At 42.1% G+C, this 24,615-nt stretch overlaps 1 protein-coding gene across 1 annotated transcript in view; it reads right to left on the bottom strand.

Moving 5' to 3' along the window:
• The window catches only part of GABBR2 (gamma-aminobutyric acid type B receptor subunit 2), an 878,387-nt gene that overhangs the window by 226,266 nt on the left and 627,506 nt on the right, over positions 1 to 24,615 (bottom strand). The window contains exon 13 of the mRNA XM_065399110.1: positions 13,985 to 14,107. Within this exon, the coding sequence (XP_065255182.1) occupies positions 13,985 to 14,107 (123 nt within the window). The remainder of the gene's footprint in view (positions 1 to 13,984; positions 14,108 to 24,615) is intronic.

Genomic DNA, 24,615 nt, shown 5'->3' with positions numbered 1-24,615 from the left:
TCACCTGCTGGTTGGCTGACTGCCTGCTGAGATCTACAATGGCTGGTTTTGAAAGCAAGCTACAGATTTTAGGAGACATTTGGCTCCCACAGTCTGTAATATTTCAAATTGGAAGGAAAGAAATTAAATTTATTTAAAAAATAGTAGGGGAAACAGATGGGTGTAATGATATTTAGAGAACAAATTGACTAACAAGCCCTGACCTGTGTTAGGCTGAACACCCCCAGAATCTACTTCAGCCAATTACATGCTTCATTTCATAATGTACATTTGAAATAGTTCTCTCTAATCCAGCTGTTAGCCGATTGAATAGCCCAACAAGCATAATTTAAAGAGTATATATATACACATACAGACATATAAGAGAGAGAGATGAATGTGATCTGATTGAAGAAAGTTTTGAATCTGCATAATCATTTCCACCTGAACACACACATCAGAATTATAAAACTGCTTCACCAATTATTACCCTAAAATACTCCCATATTTTCCAATTTATTTTTTTCTTCTGCATTAATTTGTGTCAGATTATTTACTATTTCTTATGGTAGTGTGTGGTGGTGAAGCCCAGGTAGAAGGAAGGTTTTTAATGAAGTCAGACTAGATTATCATAATGATCCCCCTTTAACTATCCTCTGCTGCTCCCCAGAGCTTTCAGGGCTCTCCAAAACTTGACCCATGCAAGTTGTGAAAAGCTCCAACTACTGCCACTTCAAAGGTGGCGCTGTAAATGTACCTCCACACATAGGAAATAGTCATTGAAGTACAAGGTCTGTGGCACTGCAAACATCGTAAATCACTGCAAAATTTGGCTCAAAGAGATTGCACAGATGTAACTAAAAGCTAGTCCTAAAACTACAGCAATTACCATTAAAAAGTCAGTTTATTCACAGGTACTATATAATAGTTTCTGAGATACACATTATTATTCCAAGCAGAGAGACGCATCTGTTGTATTTTAGCTACCACTGTATGATAACACCAGATAATAATAATACCTAGCAATAAATATTTAATAGCAGCCATCCTATATATAGCAGAGTAGACATGCAGGGTGAGGTGGAAGTGAGCTGGAAGAGGGATTTAATAGAACTACCTTTTTGGTTACAGTGAACACTTGGGGAAAAAAAGATTAGGCATAAATAGAGTTGTTTCCAAAAGTTTACAGACAATGAATTAAAGGTGGGGAACTGCTGATGTACCTTACTGAAGTTGTACCTTTATTGATCTGTAGTACAAGAAATTGTTCTTTTATTTACTTGCATTGTGTCAATTGTTAATGGATACCAAAATCAAATAATAATTCTCTTGGAATATGCCATTTTCTAAGGAAGGAATTAGAACATAAGAATGGCCTTACTGGGTCAGACCATAGGTCCATCCAGCCCAGTATCCTGTCTACCGACAGTGGCGAATGCCAGGTGCCCCAGAGGGAGTGAACCTAACAGGTAATGAATTCTGTAATTGGGCATGTGAGATTAGTCATCCACAAAATGTTTATAGATACTGAAAAGTGTGAACAGAAAAGAAAGGAGAGAAATGAAAAAGTGAACCATAGTTTAAAGTGACTGGTTTTATGTGTTTTTCAGTCATCCAGATTTATTACTTAGCACTTTTGATCCATGAATATCATGTCTTTCTCAATTTAAAGTGAGCAGTGAGCTCAATCATAATATCACCTACTTTTCAAAAATAAACCAATAATTTCTGGTGTCTAAACAGATCCTGGAAACTACAATGAACCAAACAGGTATACTGGCCAAGCAGAGGTAGAAGAGCTACCTGCTAATTAGAAGTAGGATGAAAAGAGAAACACTAGAAACAGGTAAAGAAAAACTGTAGATGTGGAGATTGGGATGGTGCAAAAGTATTTAAGGAATATAATAGTGAAAGTGGCATTTTTCTCATGAATTAAAATGTCCAAATTAATGATAAAATATGTGTTTAGGACACAATGTTGCAATGCCCAGACTCAACTACACACTGTTCTATAAGGTGCATAAATGTTTCCGCAAAATGGTGAAGAAACAAAGACTTTTCGCTGGAGATGAAAATGGTCACATATGGTATGAATCCAGACTAAGTCATTGTTGAACCTGTGCTGAAAATGAAGGAAGGCAAATGACCACCCTCATTTCAGGTCCACTAATAGACCATTATCTGTGTGTCATTAATAACCCTGTACTACTGCCTTGACCCATTGCCTTCCAGAATTGCATTCTTAGTCAAGTTCATCCACTGTGGAGGAGAGAGGTCTAGAGGGTCTCTCTTAGTGGCTCACAAAATGAATACTAGACTCAGGGATAGCCTTACATGGAGATATAGAGTCAGCTGTTGGTACAAATTGTGTGTCTGGTTCACTGAGATAATAGGAATAACAAAGGAATAACAAAGATGTAAGCAGAGTCTGAATGAGCTCTCCCCTGACATCTAGTGGTGAGCTGTGGGAAAAGACTTCAAGAGCTGATCTTGTTTGCATGAACACGCCCACCCTGCCTAGCTGCTCAGGATGATGGGATTGCTTGCCCAAATGATCAGTTGTGGCTAGGGTGACCAGATGTCCTGTTTTTAAAGGGACAGCCCCATTTTTTGGGACTTTTTCTTATATAGGCGCCTATTACCCCCCCACTCCCTGTCCCATTTTTTCACAGTTGCTATCTGGTCACCCTACTTATGGCTGGTGTTGGATCCCCAGTCTCCTTGTTATTGGGGTAGGAGTAATAAAGTGTTGTTATCCTTGTTGTGTGAACTGAGGGCAGCAGAACTGTACCTGGCATACCCCACTGGAGAGACTCACCCTCAAATGAAGGGCACTCACTAGGCAGGGGACATGGGTTCCAAAGCCCAATGAGTTGAGGGAGAGAGACGGTGGAGATAGGTACTTGTACCTGGTGGTGTGGGTGTTCTTTAAGGGTCCTAGACACCATTTGACCCTTCTTCTCTTCATAGTATAATAAAAGAGCTAGTTTAGATTCAACTGAGTCTTATTACATGCTGCAGAGCTGAAATCACTGATACCTAGATCTAAGTATTAGACCTACTTTGGGACAGTGTCTTTATTGCAAGAGACTGCCCAGTGTGCACCAGCAGTGAAGTTCCCCCACTAACTGCTGAAATCACTAAGAGCTGTGTTAAGTGGGGTGCCCTGAAGACATGATGGTGAGTGGCCAGCGGGTAGCTGGTGGAGAGGTGCAGCAAGCAGCCAGCAGGGAGGCTGGTGGAGAGGGCCAGAGCAGAGCCTCACAGAGAGGCATGGCAATCGGCCGTTGGGGCGATGAGTGACTGCCGAAGTGTGTAAGGTGCCTCCTTACTGCCCTCCCCCCCCCCCACAGGGTGGAACATGGACTCTGCGGATGAATCTCTGAACTCTGGGGCTGCACTAGCCAAGGACAGCAACTGTGAGTGGGGTGCAGAGAAGGGACGGACACGTTAAAGGGACTTTTGGGTTGCTGGACTTAAGAACCTGGGGGGCGGGGGGGAAGGACACTGCCCAACTTACTTGGGGGTGGGTCTTTTGCTCATGGTTTATGTTTATGAACCCTAGTTGCTGTGTTTTCTCAAATTAATGCTGAGTTACTTCCCTCCTTTTATTAAAAGGTTTTGCTGCACTCAGAGTCTGTGCTTGCAAGAGGGGAAGTATTGCCTCGTAGAGGCACCCACGGGGTGGTGTGTAATTGTCCCAGGTCACTGGGTGAGGTCTCGAGCTGGTTTTGTGTTGTATTGTTGAAAAGGAACTCCTGGATAATGAACCTGGCCCTTGTTGACGCTGGCTCCACCTGGCAGAAGGGTTACAAACACATGCTGTGGAAGTGAGCCACATTAACCCCTGGCTTACTGCCAGTGAACCTACTGAGGGCAATACTGTAAGGGATTTTCTATGCACAGAATTGCACCACTTTACCTAAAGGTACTGGTTTTAGCAGATTTAGTTAGTCAGGTGCAAAACCCAAGATACCTTTAGTTTAAACCAGGCTTATTTTGGTTTAGTATAAGTCAATTATGAACAGGTTTAAACTAACGTGAAATTAGTCACTGTTAAACCAAAATAAGGCTATGGATACACTGCACAGCTCTTGTGGCGGAGTGTAGCCTCCACGTAGCTACATGCGGCAGTAAAAAACAGGCTGCATCCACCCTGTGGTGTGTAGCTACATGCGTTAGCGAAAGGATTTGGCAGTAGGGTGGTGACAAGGAAAGGTTCAGCAACTGGGAACTGATGGAGACTGTTACTGGAGCTTCTGGAGCCTTTCCCTGGCCCAGTGATAGAGTGCCACTCCCCTGCCCCTTTTGCCAGGTTATATACATTGATTTTAACATTCCCGTAGTGCAAAACATCCCCCCAGGTTTCAATAATACTAACTAGGTCAAAAATTCCAGTTCTTCTTGTTTGTTACCCAGGCTCCTAGCACTGACATGTATGGAACTGAAGAATTTCTTCTTTTTATGTCCTTTGGCTACTTGATTAATTTTGTTCTCAACATCTCAGTTTTGTGCTGAGTGGCAATATCTTCCCTCTTTTTACCCTCACCTTTTGCTAGTAGTTTAATGCCTGAATACTCTAGCCAGCCTGTCCCCAAGGAAATTGATTCCTTTTCTCCTAAGGTGTGAGCCATACAAATTATACAGTCCTATATCGCCATAAAAGATGGATTAGTGTTTCACAAAACCAAAACTCTACACCCTATGTCATTTACCTAGCCAGAACAGTGCCACAAGAAATGGTGGAAAAATAAGCAACTGATTCACGTCAAAGTTTTGCATAAGACAAGAGAGCATGGAATCACCATTGCCTTTCATCATGTTCTTAATTTGGACATTAAGAATGGTAGATGGGTTGGAGGACATGATATTGTGTGATCTAGAGTTAAGCTCTTTAGCTTATGCAGATGACATAGTACAACTGGGAGACACATTTGAATGAATGATGATACTCCTCACTACCCTGAAAAATTGGTGCAGTCAACATGGACTTACAGCAAATGCCATGAAGACAAAGTAGTTGCATCTTGGAAAGTGTTGAAAACAGCAGCAGTGAAGTCACAGAACAAGTAATGTCTTACGTGTACCTAGGAAGCTTGATCTGTGCCTGTGGTTCCATCAAGGATGAGATTAAAAGAACCATGATTTAGCTACAGTGCTGCACAGAAATTGATGAAATGATGGACTGATAAAAATATTTCACTTGGTAACAAAGTGAAAATGTATCAAACCAGTGTACGAATGGCATTACTCTATGGTCTGGAAGAAGCTGCATTCAATTAAACAAACATCAGATGCCTGGAGGCAGTAGATATGACAGTTCTTTGGAAGGCAGCAGATGTAAAGTAGGATTTTAAGAGAAAAGAAGAAGTTAGGGGAGTAGGATGTGAAATCAGGGTATGGGATTGGCTGCAATCAAAAAGATTACAATAATGGGGACACTGTAGCAAACATACAGATGACAGCATGCCAAAGAAAATAATGCAAAGGTAACCAAGGCCAGTCAGACCTAGAGACCAACCACTGATCAGATGGCATGACATTATACACAAGGACATGACTAGGCTGGGCTTAATAGAGGAACAAACCATGGACAGGAATGAATGGTGACGCTCTAATGCTCCGCCTGTCCGTAAAGTTTCTTTGAAATGAGAAGAAAAAGAAGTTTGAAGATGAAAGAATAGGTGTTGTGGGTTCTTTCCAAGACTGACTTCAGTTCTAATTGGAACTAGTTAGACTGCCCTACTCATCCTGCCAATTCTGAAGTCTGCTCAGACATTATCTATTAGACTCCAGGGCTTGGTCCTCTTATTCCAAATTGTAGTTCTAAAGTGGTCTTGAAACCCTAAATTCTTTTAACTTACTGAACTATATATTTGAATTCTGAAGAAGCAGCTGTTCTATAAGGACTAGAGTTGGCTGGAGAAAGGTCATTCGGTTTTGCAGAGGATATAGTTATTTCAAATTTGGTTTTGTTCTGATTTGGAATGGAAAAAACAAAAAACAAAAAAAAAGATTCTCTGTGAAAGGGAATGGAGCCCTGGCTTCAGGGCACTCTGTCCAGTGGGCTGCCCCAGCGTTGTGGATCCTGGAAGCCCTGGTGCCCCTGATTTTGAAGTGGTCTACCTGGAAATCTGGGAAACCAGGGCTCTCCTGTAGCCTACCAAGTGGTTTGCTGAGGAGCTGGGAGAGTGAGCTGGCAGGAAATTGTCTCCATGGAACATCTTGATTTTGACAACTTGGCAAATGCTGATGAAAAACTATTGTGTCAGAATTTTTATGACCAGCTCTAAAAAGGACCCAAAAGACTTGTGAAGTGGACAGATTCAGGAAGAAGTCAGCCCTAGAGAGGAAATAATCAAGTTTTTCATTCTGGATCATTACCTCTCCAACAGACCAAGTCTTTCAAGATGTAAAGACAGTTAGTAGGGATGGAGCAATAAGTAGGACAAAAGAAAAATATTTGTGTTTTTTAAAATTAGTAACATTAACTAACATTTTCAGACCACTGCTTGGTGCACCTTCATGCTAAAAAGATACCCCTGCATTTGAATGAATATAAAGCCTTTTTGTGACACTGTTTTACAAAGAAAAAATGAGATGCAATGGTAGAAAAACTTAGGCCTAAGTCTAGGCGATCCCATAAAAAAAAGCAAGAGAGCTGAAAGCCTAGATTTTTACGCTGAATTTTTTGTCTTTGTTCATACTTGTGTATATGGGCTTCTTAACCAGTTTGGGGTAATGAGAATGATCATTGTTTCCTCCTTTTTTATCTTCTGCATCACACTTTCTAAGAATGAAATTGGGGCCTAACGCATCCTTTTAGGCCAACAGTGAGCTAGTGTCAGTTTGCAATAGCCCGTGGCCTGCTTCTCTGGTGAAGCGCTTTTCCTTTGTTTTTAGAGTGGATAAAAACGGCTTCATTTGGGGGTGGATTAACCACCTGATATAATCAGGAAAACATACTGATTGAATTATCTATCTGCTGATGGCTTAGTCAGTCTGCCTTTGCGTTTACTGTGAATTATGTTGATGGAGATTAGGTGAACTCCCCCCCCCCCGATCATTTTTGCATAATTTTAACACTGAGACTTGTATTTCTTGAGCCCCCTTGTCCATTTATGTATGCCACAATCATTGTATTATGTAACTGAATGTCTTTTTTCAAGTTATCCTAGAAATCAAGAACCACCAACATGACACCTCTTACCTCTAGGAGAGACTAATGTTCAGGATTCTGTCTCTGAACCACAACATGTTGCATGTTTCAGAGTGGTAGCCGTGTTAGTCTGTATCAGCAAAAACAACGAGGAGTACTTGTGGCACCTTAGAGACTAACAAATTTATTTGGGTATAAGCTTTTGTGGGCTAAAACCCACTTCATCAGATGCATGTTGCATGGGCACTGTAAGCCCTGTGTGTGGTTACCCATACAGAAAGGCTAGCATCTGTGGTCAAGATTTTAGGGTACAGCCTGTAAAGGGATGCACATAGAATCAGATGGACTTCTTGTTTCCACCAACAGAGGGTCTCAGTAATTCTTGATGACATCCTCACTCTCCTTTGCCTCTGTGGGGATGGCTTACTTGTTCTAGGCCTGTAGGAGGTATCATTCTTATACGCTTATACGCTGCCTTGCTCATGAAACCTGAAGGCTCAGAAGCCATAGGCAAAGGTGGATCAAAACCACTTGGTTTTGATACTTCAGGGATCACAGCCTGCACCTGGTCAAACTTCTCTTGCATAGTGAAAATTCTGACCCTCTTTGTGTCTCTCTTGACTCCTCGGTGAATGTTCAATTGGGAGAGATCAAGGAACATTTATTTAAGTTTACTATGAACCCATGTATCTGAAGCAAGGAGAGGCTCCTTTGAGTTGCTGTTACCCAAATGAGTTCCTAGACTCCTCAGCCTAGCCTTTATCATTATCAGCACCTTTGTGAAGACGCTGCTGATGGAGAATCATCTGAGAAGGTAACATGTTATACTGAGAGTCGTAATTTTCCACAAGTAAGCCAGAGAAATTGTCAATGACAGAGTCTGATGGCTATGTGCATATAATATATTGCCAAGCCCACAGAAGGTCTGGAGATATTGTAGTGACAGCAGAAGCTAAAATCTCCATGACCAGTTTATCTTCTTCATTAAACTGCTCAGACTTTTGAGGTAAAGGAGAACTTGACTCCTGATATTTTTCTTACTGTGGAGAAGCAGTAGAGCACTGAGCACCTTTCTTCTGGGGAAAAAAGTTCTATTAGCCCTAGTTCTAGTAGTTATAAGATCTCCTTCAGGCTAATTTGATATTTCTCATCATCCATCAAGGCCAGAGAGAGAATAAAGAAAGCATGTGGTGGTGCCTGAAGTTCTAAAAAGTATCATGTCACACGATCTCTGTTACCTACTTGTCCGAGGCCAACTGGAACCATGTATCCGAGAACTGGGATATTTTGCCCCCAGGCCTATTTCTGGGTGGAGTCAGGCATGATTGCTGTCAAGCCAGTGGCTTGGACTGGAAAAGAATAATCTGAATTGTCAGCTGCCACTATCAAGCTTTTTCCCAAACAGGCTCTCACATGAGAATTTTGAGGCAAGAGGATTTGTTTGGTGCAACTATCCACAGTCCAGAGTTTAAGCCACACAGCTTGTTGTCATGAGCCTCCTGGCCAGTCTCATGAAATCCATGTATCTCTCTACCATGAGCACAGTAGACAGATATTTTCTTTAGCATTAGCATAAATTTATTATGATTTAGAGGATCTAGTATAAATCATTGCATTTGGATATTGTGTCCCTGGTGAAAATTGTTACTGCCAGAAAAGCTTTGAGCTCTGCTGACAAACTTTCAGTCCCCTTCTAAGAGTGACCTCTGTTCTACTTTCTGCAAGGTCTCTGGAAAAATAGTCACTTTGTGCAGGAAAAGTTGGCACGGGAATGGTAAATTCTCACAGCCTTGTAAATAAAATATTTGTCCTTGGAATTCACTCACTCATCCTCTTTTCTGCAGGATCTCAAAGGTGACCACCACCTTGCTGCCAATGGTGTCTCACATCTGAGGGAAAGCATCTCTCTTGCTTCTCTGGCTTGAGATTACCATTGTTCAAACCTAAGAGTTCCCCTTCCTCACAGGAGGAGCTAGAGCTAGCGGAAGAGGATGAGCCTCTGGAGTGTTTCCTGGCTTTTTTTGTACATTATCTGCCCTTTGAGGATTTTTTGGTTTTCTTTTGTCTCTTGGAGGGAGCATTTTTGTCCTGATCTGGAAACTGATCCATCTTTCTGGATGGTGCTCCTCTGTGGGACTCAGCTCACAAAGGAAGGCTTTGACCCCTTCGGACCACCAGTTGTCATCCAATATGTAACTGGAGGGCAAATGCAGGGAGACATTCCTGAGGGAGCCCAAATTATTCTTACTCTGTTTGCCTAACCACTGACTCTAAATGAATGTGGAAGGCCGTGGAGTCTCATGGACAAGACTGAGCTGTCTCTGGCATTTGCAAGATGAGAGGTGCAACCCACATGTCTCAGTCTTGGAGAGGCCAGTGTCCTCTTTTCCATGAAAGCTGGCTAGCTGTTCTGTGGTTACCAGCTGAAGAAGAGAATCCCATTCACTGGAAAAGTTCAGAGGCTTTCCCTGGGTGTTTGGTCAGCTAACCATTATTTAAGCCACAGCAATCTTTTAGTTATAGTTAATTCAACCATCACCTGATCTGAGGTCCTGATAACATCAGACACACAATTGGCCATGAAAGACACTACATAACCCAGGGAAAGTAATATAAAGGCCAGTTCCAAATGCTCATCTTTGGCTCTTTCAATAGTGGAAGAGCATGCTGCATATACAGCTGTTCTGATGATTCCAAGACAGATTAAATGCACAATGGCGATCCTGGTACTCTATGCTGCTCTGGATACACCACATCTATCCAGGAATTCCTTTAAAAAATGTTTTCTTTCCCAGAGAAAGGGTAAAAGATTCTCATCAGTGTGTTAGAAATGGGATTACTATTAGGAAAATACCAGTCATGATCTTGCAAGTTTCTTTGATGACAGTGCGCTGACAACGCCTGAGAGGCTTCATTTGAGCTACACAATATGAGGTCACCTTGAAGTGGGTTTGCTAGTTTTTCCTCCAAAAGGGCAGGCATTCTTTTTTTAGTTTTGTTTAAAAGAGCCTCAATTTCCCATAGGAGCTTGCACCATCTTTGTACATCCACAAGCCCTTTAGCTCTAGAATAAGGAACCTAAAAACAGTTTACAGTATTATTTTTTATATTATTAATGCATATCATGAAATTTATAGGATATGCAATGTGTCTGAGTTAATGTGGAAAAGAATGTTTAGACTTCCCGATCTGAGTGATTGATTTCATAGCCTTAAAATTACATGAACTCTAGCCGTTTCTATTTAATATTAAAGCTCCATGGGGCACTAAAAATACTGAGCAGAATGACTGATAACAGATGCACTGAAAAAATGCATTTCTCTATGCCCGCCCAGAAGTCACGTTTTCATTAATTATTTTCTATATAATCCACTTAAGTTATCAATTACATTTTAGTATCTTAAAATATAGAACAAACAAACAACATGGAGAGAACATACTAGAGAGCAACAATAAGGTACCACAACAGTTAATCAATGTCAACATCTGTCTGTAAACAATTAGGGATATGCATCTGTGTGTGATTACACATCCATGACCCTAACACACACACCTCCCTATTTTTATATGCATTTTTCAAAAGGCTGGCCCAGGAATGCTTTATGAAGTAGGAACAAATCATGGAAACAATAAGTGATCAAACAGAGAGAGTTTGATTAACTGAAGGTGATACAACAGAAGAACAGGATACTGGGCTAGATGGACCATTGGTCCGACCCAGAATCCTGTCTTCTGACAATGGCCAGTGCCAGGTGCCCCAAAGGGAAGGAACAGAACTGGTAATCAAGTGATCCATCCCCTGTCGCCCATCCCCAGATTTATACTTGACCCATAATTACCTTTTTCAAAGTCACTTTTCTGATCTTTTCCTGTACTCTGCTTCTTTAAGGCAAGAGAAACAGAGTGAGAGAGGCTGCAGCTGTTGGTGCCCAAGAGCCACCACCTGCTTACGTTAACTGGGACTGAATTACACAAACTGAGTTGTAGATGATTTACTAATCTTTTCCCTAGAGGGAGGAAAACTCTCTCTCTAACATCACTAATGTCTGTGAGTTATTAGTCTGTACACATAATCTCTGTTACTGCCTGCTGTGCTAGGACATGAACTCAGGGCAGAGGTCAAAAGGATCAAAGGCACAAATACCCACTGAAATGAATGACATCAGTTATCGTTCTCATTTCATAATAAAGTATGTATTTATGTGATACAAAGCCTTTGTACGCCTGGAACCGAACAATGCCTGAAACCGAACGATGCCTGAAACCTTGGTAGTTATACCAGCACTTACAGGCGGACTCACAACAATACCGTTTTCTTTGGCTAAAGTGATATTTACTTATTCTGAGCCTACTTTCTGGGGGAGAAAATCCTACTAAAACTACATTTTGTGAAATAAGCAAGACAGTGAAAAGCTTTAGAGTACATGTTAATTGTTTGTGACCACTTTTCATAAAGTTATGCTAGACCACAAGTTACATTCAGCAATAATTTCCAGAAGTACCTACTACATCATTGGCACTTTCCAAACAAACAGTTAAAAAGGGTGATCCCTATTCCCAAAAGCTCACAATCTAAGGAAGACTCCATTGCAGAAAGCAATAATAAGTGTTATTTATATTTCCTTTAGCACAGAATTTCCAAACATTTGAAAGCTGAGACCTTCAGAAAATATTAAGCCAATTATGTCCCGTTTCAGTTCCAGCTTGTATTGTTAAAGGCCTACTCCTGTTAGGATTTTAATTAAATGAAATGAAATTATATTTTAAAAACACATCCTTAAATTTATACTTTATGAACTGATAATATATACATTTATATAGGATGTTAAGTATTGCTCAAATACAAGTTATTATTTAAAACTGACCTAAACATTACTTTTCAGGTTTACAATATTATTACTCAACAGTGACAGAGACCTATTGTTTCAGGCTCTCTGCAAATTCAGGCAGATATCACCACATCACTTCATTTCAATCACACTTTCAAGTTCTTCACCACAACCATAACAGCTAGAGACTAACTTTGGAAAAAAACAAACCTCAAACACTGGTGAAAAATTTTGCACCCCTTGGAGTGTCCCTTGGAAGGCACATCTCACTGTTTAGGAGACACTGCTATGGCATTTTGCAGCGAGGTCGAAGACTCACCGGTGTGGCACTCCTGCTGGTCATCTGGGAATTAGCTCTTTTCCAGCATAAGGAACACCCACTGCAGGCCAGTGTCTCGCCTGCTGCTGGCCCCGTGTCCCTCATGGACCCTGGTGCCTTTTACCTCAGGGTTCTGCCCCAGCAGTACCCCCACGCTCTGGGTCTCCCCACCAAGGGGAACCCCCAACCCTCTAAACCCACCTTGCCTCAGTGGCTACTGCCAGTCATCATCTAGCCCCCACTCACTGGCGCAGACTGCAGTCTGTAAAGGCCACTTATCATTGGCAAGGGGTTAGGACCTGCTACCTCTGCCTATTCCCAAGCTGTATCTCTGCAGCCCCAGTACCTCTTCATATCGTCGGGACGCGATAATCGATCCCTGAATCGACACGCGTACTCCACCAGCCCAGGTAGGAGTAAGCGCTGTCGACGGGGGAGCTGCGGCGGTCGATTTGCCGCTGTCCTCACAGCGGGGTAAGTTGGATCAGATACGTCGAATTCAGCTACGCTATTCCCGTAGCTGAATTTGCGTATCTGAAATCGATCCCCTCCCCCCCCCCCCCGTAGTGTAGACGTAGCCTCAGGCAGCTAGCCCTTCTCCCTCTAGGGCTGGAGGGAGACTCCTCCAGCTTTTCGCCCACAGCTCTCTTATCAGGGCCAGCGGGGCCCTAATTGAGTTGGCCACAGCTGTGGCTGCTTCCCCTCCTAGCCTTCCCCAGCTGTTCTCACTCCTCTTATTTCAGGAGCAGAGTAACCACCCCGCTACACATATGTTTTAAAAATGTATTTGCCTAAGAAAACCCAACGCAAATAAGTCATCCCCAAAATAAACTCAAACCCCTTTCCAAAAATGCTGGTGCAATATAGAAATAATGGAATAAAATGTTATAGTATAGAATAGAATGACAAACTTATTTTTGCAGATAGTAAGCAGCACTGGTGATAAAAATATTGTTTTTCTCACTGATAACCAAATATTGATGACCACAAAATCAATTCTGGATTAATTGGCATCTCCAATCTCCATGTTGGAAGTACGTATTATGCCATGTGAAGGTACAGGGCTGATGTGCATATAGATAGGGTATTTCATTAACTTTATGTGATTTCATGCCGTCATTCCTTTTACTTTCAAAATGTTCTAATTCTAGGAACAATATCACAAAGTGGTATTATGCTGTTGTCTCCAGACAATTACAATCTTCAACATGACCTTTCCAGGAATTACATCAAAATAGGAGCAATTAGTGTGTGTGTGGTGGTAGGGTGGGGTGGTCTTACAAGTGAGAAAAATATATAGATATAGGGAATATAATTCCTGAACATCTGCAATAATAATGCAATCTAAGCAATGACCTCTCCGCAGATGTCTTGAATGTGTTCTTACTGAAATCGCCTAATGGATTCTGTAATCTATTATTTATTGCAAGAGTATCTGTTATAGATTCTTATTACAGAACTCTCCTGTGTTTACAGCATTATTGCATCTAAAATCTCTAAAAGTGACAGAGATGCAGCACCTTATTTAGAACGCAGCTAGGATTTCCTCTGTAGTTTCATTTTTAATTTGTTAAAAACAAAACAACAACAAACCTCTACTTGGCCTGTTTTAATATATTATCATGTATCCTTACCTAGGCCCAATGAAAGCTACAGAAGCAGACATGGGACTATAGATATTGATACTTAGTGACATACCTCCATGTTGTACTTTTCCACTGTCCTTCTCAAGGGGTCCACAACCTGCCAGCAAATCAAGATGCAAAGATCAATCAGCAGCATCCCTCCAACTATCACCATCAGCTTCTGGTCCTTAATGATCTGGAAGGACAAACACAGAGCAGAGGAGGGCATTCCCATGAGTCTGAGATTCCTCTGGAGCCTTCCTCACATGCAGTGAAAAAACATGCACTGTTGCTAAATAGGCTTTTTAATAATATATAGAGAATTATTTCAGAAATAGCAGGTGAAAGAAAGATACTGTAGTTTTGTCTCCTGTTTAATGTCAGTGTCTAATGATTATATAGACATCTCAAAAAGAGATAGTGAGGAGTGGTAAATACTTATTAATAACAAATTCAGAATTCTGGAAAATCTAGAAGATTCAATCCCAAAGATCAATTGCTATGTGTATGTGTGTGCGTATAGAAGTCCATTAATTATTACAGCTCTCACCATAGCAAATGCTATAGTTACATTTTCAATTCAAGTTCCAGTTTGAAATCCTGTTTTCTAGTAAGGGGAATATATGTTTCCTTTGCTGCCAAATGAAGAGGTTTTTTGCACATGCAACTCAGAACAGTTAACTTTAATATTTTAAAGTTTGCATATGCCCAGATTTCAATAGAGAATAGTTGCTTTACTAGTTAAAATAAATAAATAAAACCTACACTTACAGCCTTACAGGGGTATAGCAGCATCTACATATAATTTCTATTACATACAAAAAACTTCACCTTTAATGTTCTTTTAATGTAAAGTCAAACACTTCAAAGTTAGGAAATGCCACAATGAAGGTTGACTCTTAATTCAGCCCCCTTGTGCATATGCATTTGGATACAGTCTTTAATTACAAAATCACAGAGCATTTTTTCTACAGGGCCCCCATTTCAGTGTTCAGTGAAAAGGCCACCAGAATGGGCAAAACAATGCATTTTCCCCTAGTCTCATTCACAGAAATGGGTGAACTGCTTTAGTGAAAAAAAATTTAAACAAATTCAACCTGAGAGGGACACCTGGCATGGAAAATTTCAGCCCAAATGATTAAATTTTGTCAAAGTTATAAGCAATTGAAACCAGGGTCTTATAATGGGAAGAGTTAGGCAACCTACCAGCCCTACCTATAAGAAATTGTATTTTATATTGAGTTTCTATAAAGTTGCAGGAAGGGGTGCATATTATATCACTTCATTTTCTTCTTCCATTTGGAAATTAAAAGCTTTCCCCTACTTACCCTTATAGCATATGTTTTTAATTTTATTTAAACTATGTAAACTTTCACATATTGTGTCTGTAATCCCTTTCCACTGAAATTTCAGGAATAAAATTATCTCTAAATCAGTTACTCCACAAGCTACTAATTAAAAAATGTGACAAAAATTATAACTAGAAACGTAAGTATGAAGGAAACATATGAGTTTATTTAGTATAATAAATTCTCCATTCTCAGAGAAGCTACTGCAATATTGTATGCCACTTTCTACTAGCTGCTTCCCCAATTATTTAAACTATTTGGAGTAAAAATACTAAGTTCAGCAACCAGAGTAACTGAAGTTACCTTATGTGTTATTTCCATTTTCTTCCTTACTAAAGTCCATATATCTAATATTGTCATAATTAAGGGCTAGAGCATGACCCTTACTACATGCTCACCCACTTAGCTTACCTGTGGGCAGTTACATTGTTATTAGTCTCCCAAGAGAAAGCAAGCAGGTCTGCTTAGGCACGCTGCCTTTTTCTGGGAATAACACATAGAAGGCAGGGAATTGTTCAGCTGGGAGCTGTCCCTCTCAGAAGGAAGAGAGATGTGGGGCTTCACCCAAGAGAGGTGATGGCTGGGGAACTAGAAGCCTGAGAGGAAAATACAGGTGGAATTACCTTGAACTGTGACACAAGTTATTGATTATTTTTAATGAGTAGAAGTGTGTCCATTAGGCTAGAGGGAAGCCTCCTAACAGTCCTGCTTTTGAATTTTTGAAAGAGCATTTGTCTGCAGTTACCACAGCAAAACTTGCAAGATAATGGTCATTCCTTATTGTCATTTGCCATAATGACCAAAGACCTAAAGACTGTCCTTTGCAAAAGGATTGGGCCACATGTCTGGGGATTGGTCCTGCTTTGAGCAGGGGGTTGGACTAGATGATCTCCTGAGGTCCCTTCCAACCCAGATATTCTATGATATTCTATGATTCTATGATTAACCATATCAGGCATGCAGGGACCATCTAATTGGCCTTTGAAAAAACAAAGGTAGCCCATGAAGTGGAGTAATGGGAAAAATGACCTGCATAAAAGTTAAGACCATGCTGAAGAGAACCGTTTTCTCTTGACCTCATCATCTGAAGCTTGGCGCCCCTTTCTTCCCTGGACTTGCCAGCCAGAGGGAGAAGAGGTAAAAGATTCAGGTCAATAGCTATGAAAGCCTGATCAATCTGAAACTAACCAAGAGATCCTGAATGTGTCTCATTAAGCTACTTTATGAGCTCTGACCACCTGTTCCATCGACTGGTTCCAGTTAACAACAGTCACATGAATCAAAGATCCCAAGAAACAAGGAAGAAGAAAGAATGCATCCTGGTTTTTATTTTTGTTTGGCATGAGGGGATGACTCAGTGCTCTATGAGGTAGAGAGGGGGAGACAGAGAGAAAGATGGCACCCTCAATAGTTCCCCAGAAGTGACAATTAAATCCCTGATATGTTATCTAGTCAGAGATTCTCCTGGGTTAGAAAGGGGCATTATTCAAGAAGCTGCTAGTGTGTATGTTTTAACAATCACCTCTGTGCTAAGTCCTGTAGAAAGATTATGTGTTATTATCTGAAGAGGGAGGGAATAGAGCAGTGAAACAATAGCCTGTAACCTTAATGAGCCTTAAGAAAGTAGAGTTAAAAGGGGAATTACAAAAACATAATTCTAATAGCTGTATTTTCTTTAAATGAAGAACAGGATTATGTCCTGATTTTGGCAGTCTCACTGGCTATAGTCTTAGGCCTGGTCTACACTAACCCCCAACTTCGAACTAAGGTACGCAACTTCAGCTACGTGAATAACGTAGCTGAAGTCGACATACCTTAGTTCGAACTTACCGCGGTTCAGACGCGGTCCACACGCGGCAGGCAGGCTCCCCGTCGACTCCGCGGTACTCCTCTCGCCGAGCTGGAGTACCGCAGTCGACGGCGAGCGCTTCCGGGATCGATTTATCGCGTCCAGACCAGACGCGATAAATCGAACCCGGAACTTCAATTCCCAGCCGCCGAACTAGCGGCTGGGTGTAGACAAGGGCTTAGATCGAAGGCAAACTGGCTCCTTCTTGAATCTCCCATGTAGGGTTAATAGAGTAACCCTTCCTTATGTCAACCTCATAATTTGATTTGACTGCCTGTGTATTAATTTGAAAAATTGAACCATCAATCCATTGATTTTATTTCATTTGTGATCTTGATTTGATCATTGTATTATTTTATGTTTTATTAGTTTATAGAAGTTATAATAAGCTAGTCAGCAACATGCTTGATGAGTTTTATGTTTGCTTGCTCATTCTTTTAATAAAAGTATACGGACCTGGTTTCTCTCTCAAAACTGCAACATGCATCAAACTACCCTGAGGGCAAAAGTACTATAATTAAGACATTGATGAGCCACTTGGTTCTGCCCTTAAATCAATATCTACATCCCTTGCATCTGACATAATCATATTGTTAATTCCAACATTTTATACACCTTATTATGGCTAGAATTGGTAGCAATGAATGTGGTTAAGGTTGCCTTACACTTTCAATTATAAGCCTCTGTTTTCTGTTCTGTATAATTTTGCCAAACTTTATCTGTTGAGGCTGAGATTTTTCATGCTTGTTCTCTGTCTCACGCTGAATTGTTTTGCAAGATTTTTTTTTAAATGGTTCAGCTGTGTCACAGAACAAAGTTGGCGAAAAAGCCATAGGTTTACTAATGTTAACATTTTTTCCCTTTTTTGCAGAGACTTAGCATTGCTATAATTTGGAGCAGGAACTTGACATTTGGCAGGAGGATAATTCTGTGGTCAGTGATTTGCCTTTTTATGTCCTCATGAAAATCCATTCAGATTTGGCTGAATTATAAGCCTCTGAAAAGTGCCATTTGTACGCGATCAACAGAGCTTGTTAGAGGCTTGCTGATATCTCCCCCCGCCCACTGGCATACAGAACAGCCCACCTGCATTCTTGGATGTCAGCACATTCACTCCTCAAGAAGTACTGGATACTCTGAACTAGGCTGACTCAAGACCTGTGAATCTGATCCATGCCCTTCCTGGCAACTGGTGCCACTCATGACCAAAATAGCCAGTGCCTCATTCAGGAAAGGAATCTTCCATTCCTCCTTCCAGAATGCAATAGTCTGACTAACATTGAAGAAAACAACCTAGGAGCCATCAGTTTTAGCCAACTATTGTCCAGAATCAATTCTTCAGTTCCTGAGAAAGCTCACAGAAAAGCTAGCTGAAAGACAAATAGGGATTCTCTCCAGTGCTATTATGCTAGTATGCCACTAGGTCACCTGGTAAGATGACATGAACTCAAGTGTCAGCAATATGCAGATGACACACAGGTCTACTGATCCTTCACCACCAACACAGCCTAGTAGTTGGACAAGATCAGCTCATAGGTGAAGAACCTGAGCAATGGACATTATACTGGTGGGTAGAGGAAAGCACTTTGAGGAGTCTGCAGCAATTGTGCAGTCTCTGTTGGTTGAATCTACACACCCACAATCAGTCAATGCAGTCCTTAGTGAAGGAGTGCTCCTGGATTCTTCACTGAAGCTAACCACTCATATATCAGCATCTCTACATTTTCCCATTGACTAGGAGACTAAGTCCCATCCTGGCAGACCAATGACCTGACCCCATTGTACACACTTTCATCACCTCCAGTATGGAAGGCAGCAATGTCACATACCTGGGCATGGAGCCATCAGTCCTTAGGAAACTCCAACTAGCACAGAAAATGGCAGTGCATCTCCTCAGTAACATGGGCTACCACGAGCACATCAAACCTGTTCTCTGCTGTCTACACTGGCTTCCCATAGAACATCAAGTCAAGTTCAAGATTTTGGTCTATATCTTAAAGGCACTCAATGGCCTCAGTTCAGAGATCACCTAAAGCTAAAAGATCACCTAAAAACTATGGTATGAAGACTGGTCAATTACACCTTTCCTCAGGCACAATAAAACTTTGTACAACAAGGGTAAAGCTTACCTGTGCAGGACACAGAACTTTCTCAGAGGCCAGTCCGAGACTGAACTCCCCAAAAATATAGGACTATCACAAACCTCACCATTCCACGCAAAGTGCAAGACACATGACTTCACTCTTGTATTCTTTCATATAAACACACAGCAGTGTGTAAACAAACAAACAAACAAACCCCAACACCAACAAAAAACCTTACCAAATAAACCACTAAACTATACATACAATTCTCTCCCTAAGGAGAGGATTAGAGAAAGAACAAACATCGCATGACAGATATTAGTCACGCCATTGAATGTATTACTGGAAGGTGCTCAGATATTACAGTGATGCTATAAGAACCTAGATAGAATAGAATAGAAAGCCCACAGAGCTTTCTACATGCCAACTGCACTGACCATGCTTCCAGGCCTCACAGAGCTTCCTGCTTGGGAGACACAGACTGAGTGTTCTACTCAAGAACTAGGCAAGTAGCCACCACTTCTTCACTGGTCTAAGGGACAGCGAGCAGGAGGACCCTGAGTTCTAGTCCCAGTTCACCCACTGACTACTGTTAATAATTCTCTGCACTTCACAAGCCTTATTATTGAGGAAGAAGTCTTATTTCCTATATTAAGAACTGGATAAGTATCATTCACTCCATTTTATGGATGAAGTAATTAAAGAGGTGTACAAAGTTACTTCAGACAAAACTGGAAACAGAACCTAGATCTCTAATATCGCAGAGTCAAGTCTTTTCTACATCTCCTTTCAAAATGAATGTGCCATGTCTATGTGATAGGTTGTGCTGTCTGTAACCACTCAACCATACTTCTCCTACAGCCAGGAATTGAACCCAGAAAGACAGATTCCCAACATTCCTCTATCTAGTAAGTGGTTGTTAAAGCCACTGGCAACATGGGTAATGCTCTTGCCCTAGGGGCTGGTCCATATAAAGGATGACATATGTTTCTAACTCCTTTATCAAGTTTGCAACTCAAAATAAAAGGGGGTTACTTACCTGTACAATAACTGATGTTCTTTAAGAGAACTTATATACATTCCACAGCTGGCGACTGCATGTCCAGTGCATATGTGTCAGAGAACTTCCTAGTCAGCAACATCTGCAAGGGTGCCACATGCACCCTTCACTCTTCTTGTGTTTCAGAAAGGGTAGAAAGAGCAGCACTGCCCCACTACACCCAGCTCCTTTGCCATGGTTTGTGGGACTCCAAAGTAGTGGGGAAGAAGGGTGGAATATGTATATGGACTCACATCTCAAAGAACATCAATTACTGCATAGATAAGCAAAAACTGCAAATGACACAAAGTTTGGAGGTATTCCCAATACAGAGGAGGACAGGAATATCATACATGATTTGGATGACCTTAAAAACTAGAGTAATAAAATGGGATGAAATTTAATAGTGCAAAGTGCAACATCATGGACTTAGAGACTAACAACAACATTTTTTGCTATATGCTGGGGATGTACCATTTCAAAATGACAGAGGAGGAGAAATACATTGGTGTACTGGTCAATCACAGGCTGACTGTGAGCTGCCAATGTGATACGGCCATGAAAAAAGCTAATGCATGAGGTGAGGTATTTCCAGTAGAGACAGGGAAGTGTTAGTACCATTTCACAAGGCACTGGTGAGACCTCATCTGGAATACTGTGTGCAGTTCTGGATGCCCATGTTTAAGAAAGATGAATTCAAACTGGAGCAGATATAAAGAAGAGCTACTAGGATAATCAGAGGAATGGGGAACCTGCCATATGAGAGGAGACTTAAGAAGATTAGCTTATTTAGCCTAACAAAATGAAGGCTGCGAGGAAATATGATTGCTCTCTATAAATACAGCAGAGGGATAAACACCAGGGAGGGAGAGGAGTTATTTAAGGACCAAGGCTGGCACAAGTACAAATGGATATAAACTAGACATGAACAAATTTAGGCTTGAAATTAGATGACGCTTTCTAACCATCAGAGCACAGAAGTTCTGGAACAGCCTTCCAAGGGGAATAGTGGGGCAAAAAACCCTAACTTCTTTCAAGACTGAGCTTGATACATTTATGGAGGGGATGGTATGATGAGATTGCTGACAATAACATGTGGCCCGTCTGCATCTGCTATTATCAAATACCTTCAATGGCCAGAGATGGGACACTAGATGGAGAAGACTCCACATTAGCATAGAGAATTGTTTTCAAGGAGTGAGACTGGTGATCTCTAACTAACTGATTGCCATATTTGGGGTTGGAAGAGAATTTTCCCCCCAGGTCAGACTGGCAGAAACCCTGGTTTTTGTTTTTGTTTTTTTGTAATTTTTTGTCTTCCTCTGCAGAATGGGACATGGGTCACTTGCTAGTTTGAACAAGAGTAAATAGTGGATTCTCTGTAATTTGGAGTCTTTAAATCAAGATTTGAGGACTTAGGTAAATCAGCCAGACTGGGGTGGCAGGCCAATATCCATGCTTGCGGCTGCTGGAAATGGAGCCTCATCTGAGATGTAACAAACATGCAGGCCACCAGTTGCCTGAGGCAGGAACTTATCTGCATTCAACGGTAAGGCTGAAGGTAAGAGAACAGGTCCCTCTAAGTCTGGAACCTGTGAAGTGCAAAGTAGGCCATGGCTGTGGTGGTATCCAATAATGGACCCTATAAACTGTTGTGTGGCTGGAGAATCTTGCCCGCATGCTCGGGGTTCAGCTGATCACCATATTTGGGGTCGGGAAGGAATTTTCCTCCAGGGTAGATTGGCAGAGGCCCTGGAGGTTTTTCGCCTTCGTCCGCAGCATGGGGCAGGGGTCGCTTGCTGGAGGATTCTCTGCGACTTGAAGTCTTTAAATCATGATTTGGGGACTTCAACAGCTGAGTCAAGGGAGAGAATTATTCCAGGAGTGGGTGGGTCAGCTTTTGTGGCCTGCATCATGTGGGAGGTCAGACTAGATGATCATAATGGTCCCTTCTGACGTTAAAGTCTATGAGTCTATGAGACTTATTTTTGTTCACTAGCAGGCCTAAACATACAAACAGCCCATGGCTGTATTTGGGTCTCCAAGTGGCCTCAGACTAGCCAGTCATCAAGGTATGGGAAGACTTGAATGTCTAGCCTCCTGAGGTAGGCCACAACCACTGCTAGGTACTTTGTAAACACCCTTTGTGCTATACAAAATCCAAACAGCCAGACACAATACTGACAGTGACTGTAGCCTGTCGTGAACCTCAGAAAACATTTGTGGGCTGGGTGTATTGCAATATATAATATACATCCTGGAGGCTGAGGGCAGCATAATAGTCTTTCTAATCTAGGGATGAGATGTTTGAGGCAAGAGACACCATCCTGAAACAGAATTTCAGGATGTACATGTTTAAATCTCATAGGTCAAATATTTCCTGAAGCTGCTCCCCCATTTTTCTTGGGGATGAGAAAATATCTCAAGTAGAACCCTTTCCCCTTTCTGCTGTGGGGGACTTTTTCTATGGCATTGAAAGCTGGGAGGAACTGCACCTTGCTTTAATGCACTCTCTTAAGATGGGTCGCTGAACAGGCATGGGGAATATGGGTGGGTAGGGAGCAGGAGAGCAAATGTATTGCCCATCTCCACTACATTAGATGTCCAATGGGTCTGATGTGACTTTGAACTAGATGTGGTGCAAAGAAGCCAGATGGTTGCCAAAAGGGGAGAGATATCTAGGGCTGAAAAATTAGTGATATGCTGTCCTTGGGCATGGAGTCAAATCTGCTGCCCTGTTGCAGAGGAGGAAAGTTGGTGTGAGGAAGTGGTGACTCCTCCTGAGGGCTTCCTCTTTGAAACCTTCTGCCCCTTCCGAGAAGGCACGGGTGCTCTGTATTGATAGTAAAGGAGCTGCCTGTGGTATGTCTGAGGCCTGAAATGCTATCACTTGAAGGTTGGAGTGTAGACTGCAAGGACCTGAGCATGGCCCTAAAGTGACCCCATGGCTGCTTAGGTCTTGTTGTGGAACAAGGAGCATCCTTCAAAAGAAAGACCTACAATTGTGGTTTGTAGCTCCTTAAGAATTCCTGACAAGGACAGCCACGAAGAGCAGTGCATTGTTGCTGCTGTTGCCATTGTTCTGGAGGCTGGGTCCACAGCATCCAATGCCTCCTGGAGGTATTGCTTAGCAACTAGCTGTTCTTCTGACTCGAAAGTCTAGAATTCACTCCTGAATTCTGGTGGGAACTTTCAATTGACGCACAGCATGACACACCACTTAACATGGTTATACTTCACCAGGATTGCTTGATATCCTCATTTGGAGGCTTGAGGTAGACGATGACTTCCTACCAAGCAAATCCATGCACTCCTTCTCCTTTTCTTTCTGTGTTAATTTCTGAAGGTGCTGGTGCATTCTTTCATTCACTGCCATCACTACCAGCGACCCTAGCACCAGGTGTGAGGAGAACTGCTTGTCGCCCATGGCCAGTACCCAGTACCACCAATTGGCCCATTTTGAAGTCAGTGCTATGGAAGCAGGCATCTGCTACAGGACCTTCACTGGCTCCAGCAGTCACTCATTTATAGAAATGGCTACACAGACCAGAACCGATAAGTGTAATATACTGAGTACCTTGTGCAGCATATCTCCATACCTCTTCGGTCGGGATCTATGGGATTGCTGCTACCCATCTCATGAGATCCTAGAAGATTTTATGATTATATATATATATAGAGAGAGAGAGTGGCTGATGCCTGATCAAAGGCCAGAGCCTTGTCTGGTAATGAGGAGAAGGTGTTTTCCAGTACTGGCTGTGGATGGTCCAGTTCTGGAGGCTGCTCCTGCAGCTCACTGTCCTGAGGACAGTTGTCCGTCCCTCTCCTCCCCCCAGGCACAGAGAAGCCAACCTGTGTTTGGAGTGTATGGGGGACGTCAGATCTATGATGTTCTGCATTGTCCATAGGGCCCACATGGCCACCCAAGTTGGTACCAGCAATCCTGCTAAGGGTTGGTACCAAGCTTGTGCCTCAGCAGATACCAGGTTTCTCTTCCCCATACAGCGGAGGATGAGATCACCAAGTCATGGGATCTGACTGGGGATTGGTGTAAGCTCCACTCCAAGTCTCTTCCAGGAGCAGGGATACCCTCCCTGCTATCAGCAGGACAGATGTCATTGGCCCTCAGGGATACCGTGGCAGCCCTGCAGGCAACATCAGGTCCAGGAACCCGGACAGCAGCATCAGCAGTATAAGACGTTCAGGTAAGTCTTTGGTCAAAAGATTTCATGTTTGAGCTCCTGAGGTGCAGGATACTGGTCCCAACTCATTGGTTGATCAGTGACCCTAGGCAGAAAATGAGCCATTAAAGCTGCCTGTGCCATGTTGATGCTGGTGCTGCACAAGGAGGCAATACTGGGGTTGGGGCAGGTACCAGCAGGT

The sequence above is a fragment of the Emys orbicularis genome, chromosome 2 (assembly GCF_028017835.1).
Source record: "Emys orbicularis isolate rEmyOrb1 chromosome 2, rEmyOrb1.hap1, whole genome shotgun sequence".
NCBI lineage: Eukaryota > Metazoa > Chordata > Testudines > Emydidae > Emys > Emys orbicularis.
The sequence above is the reverse complement of the archived record's forward strand: the minus strand, read 5'-3'. Positions and strand labels throughout refer to the sequence as shown.